At 39.6% G+C, this 14,539-nt stretch overlaps 1 protein-coding gene across 1 annotated transcript in view; it reads left to right on the top strand.

Annotated features, from left to right (window-relative positions):
* edc4 (enhancer of mRNA decapping 4) overlaps positions 1–14,539 on the top strand; it is a 64,448-nt gene that overhangs the window by 41,981 nt on the left and 7,928 nt on the right. Inside the window, exons 19-26 of the mRNA XM_078400329.1 lie at positions 318–419; positions 867–1,019; positions 3,046–3,079; positions 4,353–4,536; positions 6,834–6,989; positions 8,397–8,512; positions 11,021–11,186; positions 12,995–13,181. Coding sequence (XP_078256455.1) covers positions 318–419; positions 867–1,019; positions 3,046–3,079; positions 4,353–4,536; positions 6,834–6,989; positions 8,397–8,512; positions 11,021–11,186; positions 12,995–13,181 — 1,098 coding nt within the window. The remainder of the gene's footprint in view (positions 1–317; positions 420–866; positions 1,020–3,045; positions 3,080–4,352; positions 4,537–6,833; positions 6,990–8,396; positions 8,513–11,020; positions 11,187–12,994; positions 13,182–14,539) is intronic.

Here is a 14,539-nt window from a genome sequence, read left to right as displayed (position 1 = left end):
TGTAATCTAACGTTGGACTTCAGATCATATCACTGATTATCAATCTACAATATAATGAAATATGTTTTCAATTCTTCAATGTCAAGAAGAATTTCATATCGTTTGTAGTTAGTATAATAAATAAATTAGACTTTATAATTAAAAGATACAGTTCTGATTAATTTTATTTAACTGCAATGACCTACATGTTATTTTCATGATTTTAGCAGGGCTATTTTCCAGGAATTGTTTGAGTGGATTCAAACTGATGCCTCTGGATGACATTCATGCAGTTATCTATCTTTCCAAAAGTTTCATATCAGTCTTTTATTTTTAAGCTCCAGAGAGGACATGCAAGAGAAACATAAGAACTCCACCTTCCATCGGCATCCATACCAGCTACACCAGCATGATAGTCAGGATGCCAGTGCTGAACAGAGGTAATGCAGAGTTCCAAGCAACTGATAGTCCAAACAATTATATGTCAAACTAGAAAGATGAGTAAAAATCTCTACATCATGATAAGAATTGGCTCAAATCCAGTCTTGCTCATTCGTCATTTCAGTTTAAATGTGTGTTAGCAAAATAAAATTGGAGCAAAGAAATGCTTGACTAGGAAAACAAACAGGTAATTATAAAGGAGTGATGGTGAAATGGATTTGTAGCTAAAGTTTACCATAGTGGTAAAATCGCAATAGGAACTCATACAAATTATATCAACTGTGTACTAAGATGTCTCATGGATACTTTCTGTCTGCTTGTTGTCATTACAGAATGAAATTGGCAGAAATAAATAAGCTATTAAAATGAATAACTGCCCTATTTTTTAAGAGAATGAAATATTCTGAAAGTACTTCAAATGTGTATTTTTGTTGTTGTTAATACAGTGATCACGATGATGAAGTTGCAAGTCTTGCTTCCACAACATGCAGCTTTGGTTCAAAGTCTGCCTCGCATCGACTTCCAGTTAAAGACTGGAAATCAAAACTATCTCCACGATCCTCTCCCAAATTGAAGAGAAAAAGCAAAAAGGAAGATGGGTATTAATCTTTTATTTACTTATTTACAATGCCAGCATAAGGAAGACATTTTGCAACTTGTTGGTGCAGGTAATATGATTATGTATCGGTTTGAACTGGTTTATCTTTTTTAATAACTTAGATTACTTTATCCAAAATCAGAATATAATCAGTCTCGGTGCGATGGTGGCGGGTGATTGAATTAAAACACTTTACACGTCCAAATATAAGCTATTTAGTGGACAATAACTAGTTAAAACTATCAAAGTATTATTAAGGTTATTACTTAGACAGGATGTCCTTTTTAACTACTCATTATGTGCACAATTGTCTGGTAATTTTTATCAATGAAGGCAAGATAGTTTGCTTTTACGTTAAACGCTAAGCTTTCTGGCTTCCACAATTTATTGTTTCTTCAAAGGAAGATGATTTTCCTTTTCTGAATGACAGATGTTCTTGTCTGATGGGGTGAGCTTTTGAATGAATTCTACGTCATATCTTGGCAATTGTTTTGTTTAAGTTTATACTCAGTTTTTAACATTCCGTACATGTTTCCATCTTGTGTATGCGACCTTTTATCTACTTGTAAAACTATTATGTCGATTTAATGTTATTGCATGAATGAATTGAGATTTAAAAAAATTTCTTCCTCCCCTAAATTGAATGCAAGATTTTTTTTTAAATCTCGCATTCAATTTAGGGGAGGAAATATCATTTGTTTTACATTTGTTTTAGTTTGGTTAGTGGAAGTCTACATCTATCTACAAATTATTCAAAGTTAATTACTTCAGATGATTTGATTAAGATTTTTTTTCAATTACATATTTTAGCTATTGGATTACTCAGATTCAATTATTTGAATTATATCGATTGGTATGGAAGTATTATGAAGGACAGTTATAGTTTTTTTGAGGAAACTTTTCCCTGAAAATGGCGTCACTGGGTGGATTGGGTGGTCAAGGAGGATTCTGCACATTGGCCTTCTTCAGTCGGGGCATTGAGTGTAGACGTTGGGATATTATGTTAGAGTTGTACGAGGCTGCATTTGGAGTACAGTGTTCTGTTTTGGTCACCCTGCTGTAGGAAGGATGTGATTAAGCTGGAGAGAGTGTCAAGATGATATACTAGGATGTTGCCAGGACCTGAGGGCCTGGGTTATAGGGAGAGGTTGGGCTGGCGAGGAGTGCAGGAGACGGAGGGATGACCTTGTAGAGGAGTATACAATAATGAGGGGATTAGAATGCATTGAGTCTTCTATCCAGAGTAGATGATTCAAGAACCAGAGAACGTAGGTTTAAGGTGAGAGGGTAAAGATTTAATAGGAACCCGAGGGGCAACTTTTTTGCACATGATGGTGGGTATATAAACCAACTGCCAGAGGAGGTGGTAGAGGCAGATGCTATTACAACGTTTAAAAGACATTTGGGCAGTTACATGGATAGGAAAGGTTTAGGGGAAATAGGCCAAACACAGGTTGGTGGAACTAGTGTAGATGGGGCATCTTGGTCGTCATGGGCAAGTTGGGCTGAAGGGCCTGTTTTCATGCTGCATGACTCACTGTAAATGCTAATTCTTCAATTGGTCATAATTCATTGTGAAATTGAGGTGGTGTGAACTGTGGCTGTATCAAAAAATACAGCCTCTCAAAAAATTATTTAATTTCAACATATTGATTCATTGTAGCAAAATTTGGAAATGAGATACATGAGATACATGAGTAAATTTAATTACTCTAATGATGCAGTTGAATTGCGTAAATCAAATAGCTCTTGTGTTTAGATAATTAAATTAATCTTAAATATGGATAAGATACAGAACTGATTTCAGTGTCCTTAAATTAGAGAAGGTAAGTCGCCCATTGTTCCCTTTTCTGATAACTATCCACGAAAACTCACTCTTGTGCAGTTGTTGATTGAAATATGCTTACCTCTGCTGCCTACGTTTGGTGCAGATTGCCTGCCTTGGTCGACTGCTACTTTTTAATGTATAGTTACAGCTTTAAATTTTAACGGTGATTTTCTTTCTTTTTTCCCCTTTTGTTGTTCAGGGAGACCACACAGTCCCCGCGGTCAGAACAGCAGGTCGGTACTTGCACATTATTTTCAAACCATTTTAAATTATAGTTAATTCTTTTTTAGAAATGCATTTTGGTTTGTGGAATGAATGCACATAAAATAAATAAACCAATAATTAAAAATAATATGTAAATGAGGAATTTTGTGCTTAAAATAACTGCATTTGTACAAAGAGTTAAACAGTTTAGAATTATATATAGTCTGTATTTTGCAAACACCTGGCAATTTTCTTTTACATCTGTTTGGTCCATACCTATTTTCACAAGTATAGTTGAGAATGTAGAAGTCAACTAAATTCGCTTTTGTGCTGTCTGACCTTTATCTAGGCCTTCACCATTCACCTGTTACGTTTTTGTCATATATAATGGTCTGAAATATGTAAATGCTATTATTTTCTTTCCATTCATGACTAGATGTTACAGAATATTCAATTATAAGATTTCAGAGTGAGTGAATCTGTGAAGTTGAATCCATGGGGAAAATAATTAAAATTTAGAGTTGAAGAGATTATGCCTCCAGTTGATGCTTTCATTGATATTGCCATTTTCTACAATGCATAGTTTCAAACCACTTATAAATTATATCCTTTGAAGAATAAGTATTTGTGCTGGTACTGAACTCTCAAGAGTACCCATAGACCAAAGTGAAAATAAGCATAAACTACTAAATACGTACATAAGAATCTGACCAAATAGAAATCTGAAATCAAATTTTGATCTGTATTATCAAATGTAGATTTTCCTCTCACAGAATTGGATATTGGCCATTAGGGATTACATGGTAATGTCAAAGATCTAATGTCTATTAATGATTGTCTCAATATTGCGTTGATCTTGTGATTAATTTGCCACGGTTTGTAAAAATTGGTGAATGTCAGGGGAGAATGGCTTCTGACCTTTCCGCAAAATATAGGCATGCGTTGTGCTTCTTTCTTATTGATTTACATTTACTTTTTAAACACATTAAACATGGCCAATTTAATACAAATTGGATGTTATTTTGAAATGACTTGCAAACTGAGACACGCTGATTGCTCTCTTGCTTGTCTTCAAAGATTAGCTTCTCATAGAACATTGAAGGAGCATCGTCATCATTCTTGGTCTGGTCCCTCCCCCCCCACCAGCCCCACGAAGCCCAAAGAACAGGTGTTCCCTCTGTGCAAAACAATTACATTCATGTCAGAAGAAGAGAACCTCGGGTCATTGCATGTAATTTAATCGGTGTCTAAATTCATCTTTATTAAAACATCCTTAAAAGATTAATTTTATTCCCCGAGCAGCCGTTCAACACAAACCAGCAGGAGGAGTTGCTGTCTCTGATGCGCAGTCAACAGAGGGAGCTCTGTGAATTGAGACAGAATCAGTTGGAACTTGTGCAGAGGCTCACTGACCACATGGATGCAGTGCAGGGCTCGATCATGGGTCACGTCGAGCGAATTATGGTCACACAGCAAGAACACGAGCGTATCCTTTCATTCTCCCATGTTCAACCTCATAGAGATGGATCCCATGTTCAACCTCATAGAGATGGATATTATCTGCTTAGAGGCACGACACTATGGAAAGGAAATACAACTGGTATTCTGTGTATTGATGTGTAACGTGTTGTGAGTATCTATTTTAGGATGATAAAAATACTTTCTCTGATTAAATGGTTCTGTCCATTAAGTAATATCTTGGTTGCAGTACAAAACTGCAGGTTCACAATATGATTGACTACATTATGAAGTTCAACTGGATGTAATCTTAACATTGCGACTCCTACCACTATGTTTAAAGGTGGTTCTGAAGATTTATAACCACTAGACTCTCTTAATTGTATTACATCAATAGCGCATCAGAGGAAGACTTACCAGCAAGGACACAAAGTTCTGGAGTAGCTCAGCAGGTCAGGCAGCATCTCTGGAGAACATGGATAGGTGACGTTTCACAGAGTGCTGGAGTAACTCAGCGGGTCAGGCAGCGTCTCTGGAGAACATGGATAGGTGACTTTTCGGGTCGGGAATCTTTATCAGTTGGTTGAAATCAAAAGTCAATAGAAAAAACAAGAAGGTGAGTTGTGGATACATATTCCTTGGACGTGGCAGGACAGTTTTATTCAACAAAAATATATCTTCAGGTTTAATAATAGAGGTATAGTGTACACAAAGCATGAAAGCTATAGTTGGTAAAACACTTCAGGATTTTGGATGTCCAGTTTGTTCAATTTGGGCACCATACTTTCCAAATAAATGGATGGATCATGAAGTAATTGCACAGCACGTTCACTAACTTGTTTCCAGGGAGGATGGACCAGTAATGTGGAGAAACAGGGAAAACAAGTTGTTTTACGTGAAGCTGAGGAAATTATTGGTAACTATTATCTTTAAATTCAAGAGATTTAGGTGTAATGACGTTTAAGATGAATGGTTTTGGTGGAATAAAGGCAAAGCTTTTATTCGAGACTATGAGTGGCAGGCCTTGATTTCAGTGCCAAGGATAAGTGCAGATACATTGTTTTGATAAATAGCAATGTGTAGGTACATTTTCACATTTTGCTGGCCACATGGTTTGCAGGGAACTTTTGGAGAGGTGAACAGATAGGATCTTGGCAGAAGGACATGCAAGGCATGTAGGAAAGAAAACTGCAGATACTGGTTTTTAAATCGAAGGTAGACACAAAATGCTGGAGTAACTCAGCTGGTCAGGCAGCATCTCTGGAGAGAAGGAATGAGTGACGTTTCAGGTCTCGACCCAAAACGCCACCCATTCCTTCTCCAAGGATGCTGCCTGACCACCTGAGTTACTCCAGCATTTTATGTCTACCTTCGACATGCAAGGCATATTGTTTTGAACTTTCATATGGGAGGGGGAATGCAAGGTGCACACGAAAAAAAAAGATTCACGACTTCCTTGAAATGTAAAAGCCACACCGACCACTGGGAACCTTTGCTACATGGTCTGCTCAAAATGGAGAAGGTGTGTTTTGGATAGAATTGAGAGTCCCTTATCAGTGCGTCAGGAATGCAGTAGCCTGTGTAAGTGTGGTCGAAGTGCACCACCCACAAAACATGCATCCCGTTGACCTGAGGGGAGGCTGCAGTAGTCATGTTGGGCTCAGTAGCCATCTCAGAACCCACAAAACCAGAGTGCAAGTGGATCATCTGTAATTCAAGGGACTGTCTATGAGAAGAGGAGACATTATGTGCAAATTACATTATTGATGTGCATGAGATCAATTTTGGTAGTTCAGAAATGGACTGGTGAATGGAATATTAGTGATCGGGAACTAGAATAAAAATAAGCGTTTATTCCAAGGGGAATACTTGGATCATTTTCTGGATTGTTTTAATATGTGTTTCGAGCAGCCCAGCAGGATGCCTCTTTTGATATCATCCTCAGCTGTAGCCTTATGAATCCAATGAACATTGCTGTGTTTAATGTCTTTGATCTTTTGACTTAATTATTTGAGATGTTTTGAGATCTTTTGTGAATTTCCTTTTCTATGTGTCACCTTCCTCTGTCTCCTCAAATTGCATCTTTAATAACCTGATGATGTTTAGGTGCTGCTTTTTATGTATTGACTGCTGCTATTTTGTACGTTGAGCGGCAGTTTTGTCTCCCTTTTCCTGTTTTTCTGTTTGATTAAAACAATTGTTTGCTGAATGACATTTACCTGATAAGCTGTACAATAGATGTAGTGATAGAAAAATGCAAAATTACTGTTTTCATTCACAATCCATGTGATCTTTAAAGATTTGCCTTAACACTTAAACCATTAGAGAGGCGAACAGACAGGATCTTGGCAGAAGGGCATGAAAGAAATGGGCAGTTTCAGGAACAGTTGTCTCAACAACTATCTCAGACTTTAGCAAATTCTATCAGTAATCGTATAGAAAAGACTGTTCGGGATGAAATGAAGAAAAGCCTACCGCAATGTAAGTACACACTGAAAACTGCTTTGCTGAACCTTAAAGTAGGAGAGAGTTTAGTCACATTTTTAATAAGCATTCTGCAATTCACCAAGAGCAAAATAATGTGGATGCTGAAATCAGAAAATGGTTCTCAGCAAGGACAGAGTGAGAAAGAGTCGATGGACAAAATCTGCTGGCAGATGCTGTCAATTGTGTGTTAAACTGTCAGCATGGATTCCAGTAAATATCCTGATGTCTGAATCTTCTGGTGAAATGTTAGTCTCAAACAGCTTTGTGCTGGGCTTTGCTTCCTCCACACAAATACTGATGTCTTTGGAACCCAGCTTTACAGCATTAATTTGTTGCGGTTTTCCTCAAGGTACTTCAGAATTTTTTTAAATCACTTTTTAATACAACTAATTGAGTTAATCCATGATTATATTGAAAAGCAAGTGAGGCTTGAAGGGGCAAGTAGCCTTCTCCTGTTCCTATTGTCTAGTGTTCTTGGGAGTTAAATTAACAAATTAAATTTATTTTTGTAATGTAAAGTGTATTGATTTTGGTTTTCCATTAGAATTTGTGGGTCTTCCACTAACACAAGTTGTTAGAATCAAGGATTTTGTTTGTAATGTCACTAATTCAGGAAAAAGAAGAGAAGAAATGTTTTCACCCAAAAGTGGGTGACATTTTGGAATTCTCTAGCCAATGGAGATTCAGTGCTAAATGTATTTAAGAATGAGTGTTCTTCCTTTAGATATGAATGAAACCTAGGAAAATGCCTCTGAGTTAAAAGATCTAATTGAATAGCAAGGGTCAAATTGCCGACTTGCATTATACTTCCTATAGGACATCCTATTGATTGTCGATTTATACATTTGCCACTCATTGCTCTTGTATGTACAATTGAATTTGAAAATATTTTATCAGGACAATGCCAATGGTCTTAATTTACTTAAAAACTTTGACTAAATTATTTTATCCAGTAACTGTATTTCTTAATTTTCTGATATTTAATTACAGAATAGTTGGGGTATATCCAAGCCGCTGCAGCATTTTGTGTCTATCTTGGTGGCGTTACTCAGCATCTGCAGTTCTTTCCTACACATGAAATACAGTTACTGGATGAATAATTTCGTCAAAGTTTAATGGTCACTATTGCTGAGGCTTTTTCTAAATCCCTAAATTTAATTTATTTTAAACTACTTGATTTTCTTCTCTTAATTCTGTATATTTTCTGCTCATGGTACATAATGGACTTTTCCATCCATGTCAGTATATGATTAATGCGTGTACATGGCAATTATTGTTTAACTGAGGGTTTAGCATGAAGGGAGCTTTGAGTTGCAGGATTGTAGTTAATGTCCTTATCAGTGCGATTAACTCAATGAAAATCCATGTTCATATTCATTAACTCACAATTATTTTTTTAAGCTATTTCCAAATGTTTGGAGCCTGTATCTGGTCAGTTGAATAATCAGATTACAACCAAACTTGCAGCAATTGAAGGAGTATTAAAAGAAAACGTAACAAAAATGATAAAATCTAAGGTAAGAATTTTAAACGTCTAACGTTTAATTGTTCTCAATTTCGGACAGCCTTATAAAATGACAGATTTCAAATAATTAAGCTAGATTTTTTAATAACTCATAATCTATTTCTGCAATTTTATATGTTTTGCATCCAAGTCGTTTTCCGTGTTGTGTCCATTACATTTGCTTTACTTTTCATTGGGATTTCCTTTTCAATGTTCAGTTACCTCCTCTAATTAGGCTATCCAGATCATTGACTTTTCCATGGTTGTTGTCAATGTTACCCAGTATTAGGGCTCTTCTTACAATGCACACAGCAATTGTATTGTTTCCCCTCTGGAAACGACTTGCGATGCGATGGTTCAACTTCACTGCAGCAACTGTTCCACTGGGAGCATCTGGCCTGTCTCTGAGTGGCCAAAGCTCTTCAATGAAAACAGGTAGGTTCAAACCTCCAGTCAGTATAGGATTGGAATGAGAAGGGACTAAGTGTTGGAGTAACTCAGAGGGTCAGACAGCATTTCAGGAGCAGCTGGATTGGGGACATTTCAGATTGGGACCCTTCTTCAGGTCTGAAGAAGGGCTCCAACCTGAAACATCAACTATCCATGTTCTCTAGAGATACTGCTGACCCACTGAGTAAATCCAGCCCTTTGTCTACTTTTGTAAGTCAACGCCTGCAGTTCCTTGTTTCTAGGATTTGACTGGTTGCCCTTCAGAGGCTACATTCCTATGTTCAGCTCCATGAATTGCTTGGTTTTCCCAATCTAATTCTTGCCACATTTGTGGTGTTGAGTCCATCATCATTGGCAGTAGCTTTTCTGGTTTTGCAACTCTAGCTATACTAGTTGCAACAATATCTTAGATGAAGTGATGCAACCATTTCTGCACATGAAAGGAATTATAAAACACAAACACTCTAATCCATAGAGTTTGATGCTGACATTGTATATTGAGATGTTCCTAAGGGACCTAGTTAAAAGTTGTCTGAGTCCAAACCTTTTTGGAGGGGCCAATGTTTCCCTTTTTTATTTTTATTTATTAAACTGGTTTTAAAGTAAATTGTTTCAATTTTAAGTTACTTATGTTGGCACATTCGAAAGACGTGCAGGTTTGTAGGTTAATTAGCTTCTGTAAATTTTCCTAGTGTGTGGGATAGAATTGGTGATTGTTGGTCGCACAGACTCGGTGGGTTGATGGGCCTGTTTCCACACTGTATCTCTAAACTAAATTAAATGTCACCCAAGCAAAATTGTATACAAATATTGATGTAAGAAGTTATGCTAATGGTAGACCTTCACTTTAATTATCTGAATGAAGTTCACGTTACAAATATTCCTATTTTTTTAAGTCCTTAATGTATAATATTATGAATGTGATCTGGAACTTGGCTATTGGTTCTCACGTTTGTGGTTGGGGGAAGGAGAGAGATAGTAGGACATGTTTGCTGTGCGTGATGCCTAGAGTGACGATTAAGTTAATGTTACCTCAGAGGTGACTAACGTCAATGGAAGAATGAACACAAGGCTTGTGCTACAGTCAATAGTCATTTATTTGTCACATACACATAAATGTGTAGTGAAATGAAACATTACCCGCAGTTGAAACACTAAGAACAATAAGAATAATCAATAAAAATGCAATAACACACACAATCATACACTAACACCAAACAAAAGAAACATCCATCACAGTGAGTCTCCTCCAGTCCCTTCTCACTGTGATGGAAGGCCAGAATGTATTTTCTCTTCCCTGCCGTCTTCTCCCGAGGTCAGGCTGTTGAACTTGCCACGTCGGGGCGGTCGGGGGCTCCCGACATTGGAGCGCCGCGCCGGACGGTGAAAGGTCCACGGCCTATTCCAGGCCGCGCCGGACGGTGAAAGGTCCGTGGCGGGCCGACCCAAGCCCCGCGATTCGGGGCGGGCGAACACGCTGTCGCTGCCGTTGCCGGAGCTCCCGATGTCGGCCCCCATCCAGGAGCCTCCGGAGACGAGTCGCAGCCGCTCCCGCAGCATCCGCAGGCAGCCAGCGCCGCAGGTGGTGAGTCCGGGCCGCGGGCTCTGCGAACCAGAGCCCCAGGTGGTCCCAGGTGCATGGCCGGTGGTAGGCCGCAACGGGAACGGAGACACGACACAGAAACAAAGGTTGCGTCTCCGTTCGGGAGAGAGAATTTTTTACAGTTCCCGTTCCCTCCCACCCTCTCCCCCCACATAACATACAAACACTACACCATATTAAAACTACAATTCATACAAAAACAACAAAAAACACAAAAGACAGACGGACTGCAGGCAAGCCGCAGCTGCGACGGCAGCGCTGGCTCCTCCTCTGGTTTCCTGCATTGTATGATTGAACATCTACGTTTTCATATGCTGAAACAATATGCTGGAGCATACAGCTGTAGAAAGCTGCCAGCACTAAATACCACATTTTCCTTATTTAAAATTTTACTTGGATTTTGTTTTCTCCGTTTGAAAGGGAAGACCTCTTTGGTTAACTGTTTCCTTTTCTGACTTGCGGTTGCAGAACACTACAGAGAGCATTGGAAGAGCTGCAGCTGATGCCTTGCAAGGCCCAATACAAACTACTTACAGGGAGGCATTCCAGAGCATAGTTGTGCCAGTGTTTGAAAAAGCATGCCAGTCAATGTTCCAGCAGATAAATGACAGCTTCAAACAGGGAACTCAAGAATGTAGGTGATACTTTATTCCTTCATAGTCTTTATGTTCACAATGTCAAAACTTAACATTTTAATAAAAAACCTCTGATACTTTTCACTCTGATAATGAAGTTTTCTTTCATTTCACAGTAAAAATAAATGGTTGAATGGAATTGGAACAGTTCAGAGCATGAAGGCATTCAATTAGTATTCGGGGTGGAATTAGCTGATTGGTGTTGTGCTGGTAACTGGGAAGGTTGGCAATTTCTGCAATGGGGCAGCTTCTGGATCAGGAGAGAGTTTCCGACTCTGATAACTAGATTTAGGTTTATTTCTGGCACATGTGCTGAGGTACACTGAAGTGTTTTGTTTCCCATGCTATCCGTACAGATCAGATATAGAGTACAATCACTTCAAACGCAAGTGCAATTGATAGAGCAATGGGGAAGTTACGGAGGACACAATGTTGTTCTCAGTGTTGTAGCACATAGTTCCTTAGACAAAGTACAATGTCCGCAGTGGGGTAAAGGTGAATCGAACAGCACCCTAGCTTATAGAACGACCTTTCAAAAGGCGATAACAGAGGAGAAGAAGCTGTTCCTGAGTCTGGTGGTGCGTGATCTCAGCCTTCTGTACCTCTGCCTGGTGGGAGCAGGGAGAAGGAATAGCCGGGGTGCGACATCGTAGATTATGCTCGCTGTTTTTCTGAGGCATTGTGAAGCATAGAATGAGTCAGTGGTGGGATTTGTGCGATGGACTGAGATACATCTATAATTCTCTACAAATCTCTTGCAGTCTTAAGCAGAGCTGTTCCCAAACCAAGCTTTAATGCAGCTTTCAGTCTGCTTTCTGTGGTGCATCTGCAGAAGTTTGTAAGAGATACTGAAGACGTGCCGAATTTTCTCTTAGGATGTAGAGGCTTTGGTGTGTCACAACTGTCACATCAATGTGGCTGATCCAGGACAGATCGTTGCTAATATTACAGCCAGTGCAATTATGGTGGTGAAGGCAGAGCTGTCATCAATAAATAACAGTCTAACATAGGAGGCCTTGTCGTATAGGTGCTCCAGAGAGATGGAAGGGCCAGGGAGATGGCATCTGTAGTGAATCTGTTGCGATGGTAAGCAAACGGCAGAAGATCAGGCTGCCTGGAAGGTTGGAGTTAACGTGTGCCGCCACCAATCTCTTGAAACACTTCATGAATGTGGATGTCAGAGCCACTGGACAGAAATCATTATGGCTCGCTGCCTTACCTTTCTTTGGTGCTGTGACGATAGTGGTCTTTGTGAAGCAGGTGGGGAGTAGTCAGAAAGGAGTAATGAGAGGCTATAGACGAATGTGAATACCTCTCCCAGCTGATCCATCCGCACAGGTCCTGAGGATGCAGCCAGGGACTTCATCTGACCAGTTGAAGGAGTGGGCGGAGAAGAGATGACAGAGGAGTGTGGATGGACAGAGAGGAAGGGGAGGGAGGCAGGAGTTCATAACAATGGAATGAATATGGTGGTGGATGAGAGATGGCCAGAAATGTCAGGAAGGAGAAATGTTTTTAACAGAATGCCGAGGAATTGTCTCCAATGGAAGATCTGACGGTGCAAAATGGTGGCTGATAATGGCACCAATGAGTCAGTGCAGGGAATGTTTGGGAATCCTATTGATTCTGGATTATCCTTCTCTGTCTGAACAATAACATTATTTTGGAAGCCTCATTGGGAGCAAAGTATTGAAAGCAAATTGTGAACTTTGCGCTATTGTTAAATGACATCAACAATGTAATTTTCAGTTGATATATTAATCTAGGACATTAACTTTTTTTTTTAAATTGCATTTCACCCACACAGATATTCAGCAACTTGAGATACGCCTTCAATCAAAGAAGACCCAAGAGCAAGAGAGCAGAGATCCAATGATAACTCAGCTGCAGCAAATGGTTGACCATTTCCAGAATGCCACAGATCATCTTGCTGCTACCATCACTAACGGGATGCGTTCCGAAATGCAACATCAGCTTCACATCATTGTTGGCAAGTGAGTAGCAAGCGGCTCGTTATGTTTCTTGCTTTTTAGAGTTTTCTACAATGTGGATGCTAGGAATGTGCTGTTATGGTGTCACCAGGAGCAAGGCTTAAATCCAACCAAGATGTCAGTGGTCCTCTGTTGTAATATAATTGTGAGATGTACCATCCAAATTACTGAGTGTAGAAGATAATTTTGTGCAATTATGGAGAATGTTTTGTGGTTGGTTTAAGTGGCATTCCAGTACAAAACAGGGAGAATTTTCACAGTACAAATGGCTCTGGAAAGCCCAACTAAAGGATTGCTTGATACAATCCAGTGGATAGATTTAAACTGAAAGTTACAATATACCTTGATGAGAGGGCCTGTAAATCATGAGAATTTATTTTTCAACTTGGAGAAAGTTCCACAACCATTTTTGTAACATGTTAGATCTTCGAAAATTCAAGTGTTAAAATTCTCACGGCTGAATTTACGACTCAGAAGGAGAGGATTTGTCCCAGTAAGATTTTAGACAATAGACAATAGGTGCAGGAGTAGTCCGTTCGGCCCTTCGAGCCAGCACCACCATTCACCGTGATCATGGCTGATCATCCACAATCAGTACCCCGTTCCTGCCTTCTCCCCATATCCCTTCGCTATCATTAAGAGCTCTAACTCTCTCTTGAAAGCATCCAGGGAATTGGCCTCCACTGCCTTCTGAGGCAGAGAATTCCACAGCTTCACAACTCTGTGTGAAAAAGTTTTTCTTCATCTCCGTTCTAAATGGCCTACCCCTTATTCTTAAACTATGGCCCCTGGTTCGGGACTCCCCCAACATCGAGAACATGTTTCCTGCCTCGAGCGTGTCCAATCCCTTAATAATCTTATATTTTTCCATATGATCCCCTCTCATCCTTCTAAATTCCAGTGTATACAAGCCCAGTCGCTCCAGTCTTTCAACAAACGACAGTCCTGCCATTCCGGGAATTAACCTCGTGAACCTACGCTGCACTCCCTCAATAGTAAGAACGTTCTTCCTGAAATTTGGAGACCAAAACTGCACACAGTACTCCAGGTGTGGTCTCACTAGGGTCCTGTACAACTGCAGAAGGACCTCTTTGCTCCTATACTCAACTCCTCTTGTTATGAAGGCCAACATTCAATTAGCTTTCTTCACTGCCTGCTGTACCTGCATGCTTCCTTCAGTGACTGATGCACTAGGACACCCAGATCTTGTTGTACTTCCCCTTTTCCTAACTTGACACCATTCAGATAATAATCTGCCTTCCTGTTCTTACCACCAAACTGGATAACCTCACATTTATCCACATTAAACTGCATCTGCCATGCATCTGCCCACTCACACAACCCGTCCAAGTCACCCTGCA

The sequence above is a fragment of the Rhinoraja longicauda genome, chromosome 6, assembly GCF_053455715.1.
Source record: "Rhinoraja longicauda isolate Sanriku21f chromosome 6, sRhiLon1.1, whole genome shotgun sequence".
Taxonomy (NCBI): domain Eukaryota; kingdom Metazoa; phylum Chordata; class Chondrichthyes; order Rajiformes; family Arhynchobatidae; genus Rhinoraja; species Rhinoraja longicauda.
The sequence above is the reverse complement of the archived record's forward strand: the minus strand, read 5'-3'. Positions and strand labels throughout refer to the sequence as shown.